Source organism: Coffea arabica, chromosome 10e, assembly GCF_036785885.1.
Source record: "Coffea arabica cultivar ET-39 chromosome 10e, Coffea Arabica ET-39 HiFi, whole genome shotgun sequence".
NCBI classification, from domain to species: domain Eukaryota; kingdom Viridiplantae; phylum Streptophyta; class Magnoliopsida; order Gentianales; family Rubiaceae; genus Coffea; species Coffea arabica.
Genome location: NC_092328.1, coordinates 2,814,061 through 2,823,685, shown reverse-complemented (window position 1 = coordinate 2,823,685; position 9,625 = coordinate 2,814,061). Strand labels below are relative to the sequence as shown.

At 36.6% G+C, this 9,625-nt stretch overlaps 1 protein-coding gene across 1 annotated transcript; it reads right to left on the bottom strand.

Moving 5' to 3' along the window:
* Positions 1-4,904: 4,904 nt before the first annotated feature.
* On the bottom strand, positions 4,905-8,839 carry LOC113712033 (ent-kaurene oxidase). The gene is made up of 8 exons (XM_027235308.2): positions 8,393-8,839; positions 7,921-8,081; positions 6,771-6,932; positions 6,520-6,660; positions 6,173-6,427; positions 5,906-6,067; positions 5,625-5,819; positions 4,905-5,527 (listed from the first exon to the last, which is right to left on the bottom strand). The coding sequence occupies exons 1-8, from the start codon at positions 8,547-8,549 to the stop codon at positions 5,216-5,218; spliced, it is 1,545 nt and encodes a 514-aa protein (XP_027091109.1). The 5' UTR covers positions 8,550-8,839; the 3' UTR covers positions 4,905-5,215.
* Positions 8,840-9,625: the final 786 nt, after the last annotated feature.

The window sequence follows — 9,625 nt, the reverse complement described above, 5'->3', positions numbered from 1 at the left end:
GACTCCTAATCATAGAAAAAATCACTTGAGCTGCTCCAATTAGATCTGTTTGCAAGAAAAAGCACTCGAAACTTGGCGGTCAAGTAAGAGGGATCGAAACGTGTTCAATGAATGGGCAGCAGCTCCAAAGTCCAGACAAACTTCCACGGGCTGTGTTTGTTTGCAGAGGCTAGCCGCGTGAGAAAAATTCTAAGCAAGCAATGAGTGCTAAGGTGAAAATTTCAACTCCCCCGCCACACCCCCCCCCCCCCCCCCCCCAAAAAAAAAAAATTGGAGGCAGTTAAGAAGACTCAATAGTCTATTCTATACAACAACGATCAGATTAAAAAAACAGACCGAAATCTATATATGATTTTGACCTAAGGTTATGGGTTGAACTAAGTCCAGGAGAATCCAAGATTAACGGATTAAGGGAAATGATTACACCTTTTAATCTGATATCTGAATTAAGTGCGGACTTTGACACTTGAAAACATGCGGTGCCTCCGATTATTACGGTTTTTAGTGGTCTGGTGTGCAAAGCGAATTTAGACTGTTGATGATCTTGAATCTTCATGCCTCAACATTTTGTTTATTGTCTTTGTCTATAGTCCTTGATGTACGCTTACATGCAAAAATGCAATATGAAACTTCAAAGAATCTCACTTTTAAATTATAGACATTCGATAACGTGTTTGGATTGAGTTTTATTTGTAAAATATTTTTTAATTGTACCATAAACACGTTTTTCAATAATTTTTAAATTTTTTCATTAGTCATTTTTCCTTATATATATAAGTAATACAGTTGGATAGTAAATTATTTGAGATAATTTTGTGAAAAAATACTACTGTAACATTTTTTTTATGTGATATATGTGAAATAAAAAGGTGATTGAAAAATGTGTTGATGATGCAAAAGAGTCAATGTGTGTAAATAAGGTGAAAATAATGATGTGTAATCCAAATAATTTTTTCAAAATAATTTATTTCAAATAATTTCCAATCCAAACATACGGTGTTAGTGATGGTTTTCGCCTCGAGAGTGTAACATGTTTTTACCTTTTTTGCTGTTTATTTTATATATCTTGGAAAGAGATTGTCCTAACTTTCATTTAGAAGTAATTAGACCTACCAATCATCATGAGATCTGCCAAACTCCTTATCCTAGGATGTTTCTCAACATATAAATAAACAAAATAAAGAAATCTTGTGCTTTGATACTACTAAGCATCCACAACAATGTTGTAGATCTGCATAACCAGTTACAAATATTTTGCTATCTTTTCAAGTCAAATAATCAAACGCCGTGGAATCCTTGTCGATCATGTGTCCTTGAGCTAACTAATTTAGATTTTTTTTTTCTTTTTCGGGATTAATTGGTTACACCTCCACAGACAGAAGCAGTTGGAAGTAACAGTAAGCAGGGAGGGGAAGTTACAGTGATCAGAACTAAGCAAATCATTTAGTAACTGTTACTCTCACCCAAGCTTTGGCAGTTTGCTTAGCACCCACTTCTGTACAGGAAATTCCTTTTTCTTTTTCCATTTTGAGAATGGAAGTCATCATAATCCCTCGGAAAAAAGAAAGTTGTATCATAAGATAAAACTAAAGTTGAGCATTCTTCCCAATTTCAGTGCATTCCCTATACATGCAAGAGTAGTACTACTTAATTTGTTCTTCATCTCAATAACGAAAAGGGAAAGAAAAATCTCACCGTGTACAAGCAAAGGGTCAAGTGGTGTTCGGATTATAGACTGTGTTTGGATATCTCAATTTTGCCAAATAATAGTAATATTTGGTTTGCATTGTAAACATATCCTCCAATTCATTGATTGATTAGTGTGTTTGGATTGTTGAATCTTTTTAAATAATATTTTGCTTATATCATAAACACATTTTTCAATCTACTTTTTTTTTATATTCCCAACTACTTTTTTATCTCATATACATCATATCACAAAAAGTGTTATAGTAATTATTTCAAATAATACTCTATCCAAACACTTTTTTCAACCACATTTTTTATGTTACATATATCACATCATAAAAAGTGTTACGGTAATTATTTCAAATAATACTCTATCCAAACACTAACATTAGAGAAGTGCCAATATCATTTCCTAAAAATTTTTTTGTGAGTAAATTTCGGCTACAGTATAATTTTTTTTTTTTTACAAAAACTCCCAAAATTAACAATTCGAATGAGACCTTATTTAAAAAAAAAAAAAAAAACTGAGACATTCCTTAGGGATTTTTCGAGGAGTGTTAATATGATGATTTCCTGAAAATTTTTTTGATTTTTTGTGAATAAATTTTTACTACAATAATTTTTTACAAAAAACTTCAAAAAAAACAACAATTCATACTGCAGCAGCCCCGTGAGAGAAGAAGAAGAAGAGGAAGAAGAAAAAGACGAGTAATGAAGTTCTCAAAGTTGGGGTTCGTGTCATGACTCATGAGCATTTGGCATTTGAAACAACAGCCAAGACTCGAGAAAAGAGAAGCCATCAGCATAGAAACAAGAAACAGGCAGGAGAGAGAGCGAGAGAGAGGGAGGGTTTGGAGGGGGAAATTTTGGGATTAGACAGCAGACAGCATGATTAGTGTCGGGAGAGCGTGGGGAGCAATTATTGGGTCGTCCCCTCTTTCCCCACTCTTCAGTTTCCTTCATCATCCCCGATCAGGCGGCCATCATCATCAACATCTCCCGAATCCCATTCTTGCTCTCTGCCTATTTCCACCCACTCGTATGCGTTGTTGGACTTTGGAGGCTCTGATCATCACTTGCTGCCGGATTTTTCGGCCTCTGCAACTCCTGATTCTCTCCCCCTCTTTAATTTAAGTCGTCCTTTTAGCAACAGTGCAAACCCAAGACGGCAGTACTCCTACTAAAGCAGTGGTTGTATTGTATGCGAGTGGTTTCTTCTGTAAGTTAAGATAAGAGAAGAAGACGCCAAAGACGGCCCTACATTACGTACACGCCTTTTTGGTACTTTGCATGCAAATGCAGTACGTAATCAATAATTCCCAATTAGTCCTTAATTACCACCTTAGCAATAAACACCACTGCTTAACAATGCTAAAACCTTTTCGGCCCTTTTCCATTTTTTTAAAAAATATATTTTTATTGCTGGATGAGTTTTTCTTGTGGTTGTTTTGTCAAATATCTTTGCTTCCTTGTTATTTAATTACCCACTAAACTCACCTTATTATAAGGAATAAATATTCGGGCGCCCAGATTTTTTTGGTTTGGGAAAAATTAAATTGATAAGCTGCAATCAAGCGGTAACCTAACAGAATACCCGTGTACTTTACAGCTTGTAATTAATTGTTTAATTTGCTTAATAGTAGTCAAATTGGCAGCCAAATTTTCATTAACTTATGATGACGAAAAAGATTATAGGAAAAAGAAAGAAAAGAAGGCAATCAAACGCAGGCTGTAACACATTTGTTGTATTTTTCTTCTGTACAATGAATGTATACAAAAGGCATTCTGTTTTTTCTTGGTTGAACTCTGCATTCATCTTGATCATTATGAAGATGGTTAATTGCAATATGCTCCGTTCAATAATTACGAGTTGTACTTTGCCTCCTGAACTATTAACTTTAGCATTTTTGTTTACCTCACCTATATCAAATCGTTATAATAATTTTTCTACAAAAAAAATCAAGAAAAATGTAATCCAAACAAAGCCGCCATAAATTTTTTGGTTCTAGCATACATCTTATGCATCAATTGGCGGTACATTGTTCAGATAAACTTGATATTTTGGTTCAAAATTAACTGTCATATACTTTAGTGTTGGTTTTCAATGAATATGAGTAATGGGAAGAACAATACCAGGCGCAGGAGGAGGCAGGCGTCGGCCAGAGAAGCTGCAGAGAGATTTGACGAGGCCCGCGGGGAGGGAGGCTTTGGGTTTGGGTTGGTAGCTGCCGTTTGGGCGTGGGCTGAAGCTGATACGCGTCTGTAGCATGGACTGTGATATATGCCATCCATTCAAATTAAAATGTTAAGGCCTTGTTTTCGGTTGCAGCTTCTGTAGCATGGACCATGATGATGTATCCCATTCATTCATATGAATCATATTAAGGCCTTCCTTTCGGTTGCTTCAGATTTTGCATAATTTGATTATAAAAACTGATTATTGAAAATAATCAAAATCAGCAAAAGTTGTTGAATGATTATATACTTTTACTTTTTTAGTGACCAAAGATTTTATAATCGGAATACAAAAAATAACCGAAAACATTTATAAAATAACTAATTAATCAAACATAGAATCTATAATCAATTAAAATAATCAATCTAGAACGTCAACAAAACTAGTTAACTAAAATTAAAATCTATAATTAGTTAAAATAATCAACCCAAAAAAAAAAAAAAAACCCAATTGTTAGCGACGTGAGACCTTCCACTTTCCTGTAATATCCATCCAGTCTCCAGTTCAAGGTGCAGACTTGGTACATCCAAGAGAGGGAAAAATAGCAGCATCAACTTTAGGACATATATAAACTACAAGAAGACATTGTGAGTAATGGACTCGCACATTAATTTCATGCTCATTAATTCAAGTGGTTGGGCTTTCAGTCCTTGATATTCTTCTTCTTCCTTTTTTTATTCCTAGCCGAAGAGTGCCTGTCGTACTGCTCCCGCCAGCCCAAAAGGTATGATTTTCTGAAACGGCAGTGATTTTATGTTCTTCCGAAACTTGCGCCATTGTTTCGCAACTCCGACAGCAATATAAACTTGCTATCTCGAGGTTTTACAAAAATTTGCTTGTCAATGTGACGAGTTAACCGTAATTTTGCAGCATTGGCAGGAGAACAATTCAAGCAAATATTTTAAACGTCCCACTCCCTATAGCAACCCTGTAAATTCTTGACTACGCCAATATTTTACGGTGCACCCTGGTCCTGTAATTTAGAAAAACCGTTTATTGAAAACCAAATAGCGCCACAGCATGATTTATTTGTTTCATTCATACAAGCTGCTGCTACTCTCTAGTGATTACTCAAGACTTCCTAATACAGGACATTAAACAACGGCAACATCTTTCAGCCCTTGTTTCAAGTACCATACACACGATATGGGGCTCGGTTCAAGAAGCTGGAACATAAAATTCCCTACTTCCAATCACTCCGGAGATAAAGAGGAAGATAAGGATTACATAATGTGTCTGAAGATAAGGATAAGCTGGAACATTAACAAAGATGTGGTCGAGGCTTTCCAATCAAGTTCTTCGCTTTATGATTGCTCGCAGGGGGTGAAGTTTTTGGTTGGTAAGCCCGAGAGTATCCACATTATCTTTTTCTCCATCTACAACTCTCCATTCAAACTCCTGTACTAACCTAGCAATTGTAATGCACGCGATCAACATAGCCTGAAGAGCACCCGCACATACCCTCTTTCCACCTCCAAAGGCAATCGTCTTGTGCAATTCCATGTAATCATGCAAGCCATCAACAAATCTCTCAGGAATCCACTGTTCAGGGTTCTCCCAAGTTTTTTTGTCCATGTTACACCCGTAAAGGTTGATAGCAATCTACACGTTGTAAGAGACAGTTATGCAAGTATAATATAAAGAAGAAATGTCTTGGCAAGGATAGCAAACATGCAACAGCTCACGGTTAGGCATTCACCTCAGTTCCAGCAGGAATATGATATCCTCCCAACTCTGTATCTTCGTGCACATATCTCAGAGGAACTACGGGCACAGGACTGTGTCTCCTCAACGTTTCATGAAATATGGCAGACAAATAAGGAAGTTGACCCAGGTTCTCCTCGGTAACCTTGTTCGGTCCACAAACATTTTTGATATCCCGAAACAGACGGTCCTGTGGATTATGGTGAAATCAGAGCAACTAAAATCATACAGGAGACTATGCATTATGGAATTACAGAAAGGATCAAGTGTGACAACCTGCTTTACTGGATCTTTTGCAAGTTCGTACATGGCCCATTCTGCAGTTACCAAAGTGGTGTCTGATGTTTCAATAATTGCCTCCCAGATCAACATCATTATTTGTTTCTCAGTAAATGACTTTTCATCGGACAATATGCTGTCTAGGTAACAGTAAATTTCCTGAAAGGGAATCAAATTAACTAATCATGAATAGCAAGCCATTACAAATTCATAGATTAACCATAGAAATCCAAAATCAAGTTATGCAAGGAAGAGCAGGAATACCTGTCCTGATTCAAAGCGTTTCTTCTGCTTCTTAATAAGGGCTTTTGTGACTGCTCCCCTGCGGAGATCCATTTGATGGATTTTGTCTTCAAAACTTTTATTAGGAATCCACCTCAGAAAAGGGAAGAAATCCCTCCAGTCCACCTCAAGCGCCCCCTCCATCGGGTCATGCACTAAGACCTTAAGTAGCTCTTCCTTTGATAATGTTGTTCCGAATTCCTCCACAAAAGTGGACTCGACATCCTCTCCTAGAACCTGCAAATCCAAAACAAGGATTTCAAGTACTTGAATACTGATAGCCAGTTCAAATACGAGGAGCCCTTTTGAGTAATAAAAGATAAACTCACTTCTTTTAGTGCTAAGCTGAAAAGTTCAAACAGGTATATGTTCCTGAAATTTACAGCTTCAAGGGGATTTTCATTCAGAGAAGTATGCAATTTATTACAAATATTCTCTGTCAGTGCGTCTCTGTGGGCACGATGTCGTTTCTGAAACAAGAAGTTTGAATCAGCAAGTTCACCAGCAAAGCCACTAATAGCAAATATAGACAATTCTGTGGACAAAGTTGTGCAACCAGGCAATAGTACACAGTACAAACCTGTGCATTTGTTCCTAAAGTACTGTTGAGTATATGCTTCTTTGCCATCTTGTAGTACTCATCATAATCACTCATTGCAATAATACTTTTACCAGCAGTGAGAATAGTGAGTGCCTTTGATAGCTTCCTTGATGAGATGGATGAGTATCTGGTCACCATAGCCTAAACCAAACAAACAAAATTCAAACATTTATGCAGCACGAACGACTACACCAATATCAACATGCCCGCGCCCTGGTTCACGTGATTTTCGACACCGGTTTAAGATGCACACATCCACAAAAGAACATGACACAGTGAGAAAATTGCTATGTGGTATTTGTGTATTGGAAAGTTTAGAATGCATTTTGAAAATTATTCCATGGACTTATTGTGTGAAATAGAACTTCCGAGAAAGTATACTATATTTACAGAACAGAACCTAGGTCAGCAAAGGGAGGCTGAAGGGGTACAACGATTTCAGTCAAAGCAAATAGGATGTCTCTCTTTCAACAATCTTGACAAATTATAGTCTTGGTGGAAGAATTTTGTAATCCAGATAGGTAGAGAAGCTGAAAATTTTAAATCACAAGCGACAAAATACAACTCGATCCAATCTTCCATGTAAATAAATATTTAGGGTAAAGTGATATACCGGTAGACCAATGTTCTTAACCCCGTTGTCCAAATGTTGGAAAAAAAAAAAAGGGCAGTCCATTAGGTTATGGGAGTGAAATTTAGTAAACTAGGTCTACAACATTCTCCACTTCTTGAAATACCAGATTCATAGTTGGCTAACTCAGACAACACCGCTCTGCTTTAGAAATTAGCTATTACAACCAATTACTCCATGTATAATAACTTTCATTAAGAATAGTGCAAATCAAATTTGCATGTGATTTTTTCTCTTAACAAGAAGTAATAATTACGGAAAAAGTTGGAAAAAAGAGCAAACCATAGTGCTAGTCGCTCAAAGTTTTGCTCCTACTTATCTTAACCCAAAGATGACTAGCGAACATTTTTCAACTTTTTGTCAAAACTTTGAGGTTACACTACTGTTAGTGACATTTCCCCTAAATTGGGAGCATTCCGATTCATCGTCCTGCATAATAATCCATCTATTGTTTGCTGTTGAATGGTTGTGAGCGAAAGAGAGAATATATATATATACCTCCTTAGCAACATCGTTAGAGTTGAGGACAACTATTTTGTTGGCACCAGTTTTGATAGAATAAATGGGTCCATAAGTCTCAGCAAATCTAGCAAAAGTCCTGTGGGGCTTTTTCTCCTTCAGCTGCAGCAAATTCCCAAGCAACGGTAGCCCTGGTACCTCTGCAACAGTAATTAAAGTACATTAAAAATTGAACTTTCACCCGGGTTCGGTTTCGATCTGCAGATATCACTGTTCAAGATAAGCAAACCCCCCCCCCCCCCCAAAAAAAAAAAAGAAACTCTCCTTTGAGAATTTTTAAAGGGCAAGAACAAATAAGGGAAGCACGGATTGGGGTTTTGAAAAAAGAATAACAATTGTAAGACGAGGATCGGAGACCCTTTAACCAATAAGCTGTATCCGATACTATTTGGGACTAGTAACTCAGCAGAATCATAGAAATATCAAGAAAGAGCGACCATATAGAAGTTACCAGGGACGAGTGGAAGGTTGGAAGACGATTTCCTCCTCTGAGCATTAACAAATGCTTTCAGGACCAGTAAGGAAAGCCCACCTAAAACAACAGCCACGGCAACCGCAGTCCCCAAAGGAACTACTTGAACATCAAGAATTCCCTCCATCAGAGCCATAGTATTGTACCAGCGCTACGAATGAAAGCAAAATGGACAATAGAAAAAGTCTGTTTTTACTAGCAAATTTTGCCTGAGAGGGTGTACAAAGACAGGGGATGAGGACGGAATTGACGCTGGATTATATAAACAGAACAAGAAGAGTTCTCTATGCAAAAGAATCGAACTTCATGGTTAATGATACCCCAAGAAGTTGGTGAGAAAGAAGACAATAAGCTCTCGTCTTATAGTGAAGTCGAAGCAGGGGTGGAATATGCGATTTTTTCTGGTCTGGTGGCCACAACTTTTCCTGTTCTGGAGGCTAGTGAAACCTGTGTGCTTGTCAATGGTAAATGATAATATCTCAAATGCCGTGAAACTGTAGGTGTCAGGTGTCAATAATGTCAATCTTTTAGTCACTAATGGTACAAAAATCTGCAATTTTTCCTATTCTGCACGTGACACTGATGAAAGTGGGTAGAGTGAGTGAATCCATTACAGTATTTGATTTTTTTTTTATTAAATAATAAATACCAACCACTCCCTTGAAGATTGTGCTTTGAGTAGGAGCTTAAATGGACTTCTATAAAGGACGGCAACCAAAGGAGAAAGATATAAAACACAAAGATATTATTGTGTTCGAGATTCACACTTATTTACTATATTGTCTATCGGCTAATCAATCAATTAATAATATTAGACCGGACACAATCCAGTCAGGTCAATCCTCACATAATTCAAGAGAAATATTGTGAAAAATAAAAAGAAAGGTTCAAATGGATGACTATCTTGGATGGCTGTAGTAAAAGCTAGCTAATGATTTTTTTTTTTTTAAGACAAGTAAGGCTTTGTTTGAGCAGTCATTTTTCATCGAAAAATTATGTCATTTTTTGTGATCATATTTTTTTATTATCTTTTTTTTTCATATACATCAAATCGTTACCGTAATTTTTTTAACAAAAAAATTCTAAAAAATACAATCCAAACACAATTACTAATTTTGGTTTGTGGGTTCAACTGGACATCTTCATGATTCTTTTCTGTACCTAGGATGAGACTTATTATTATTATTGTTATTGCCATGAATAAGATGAAAT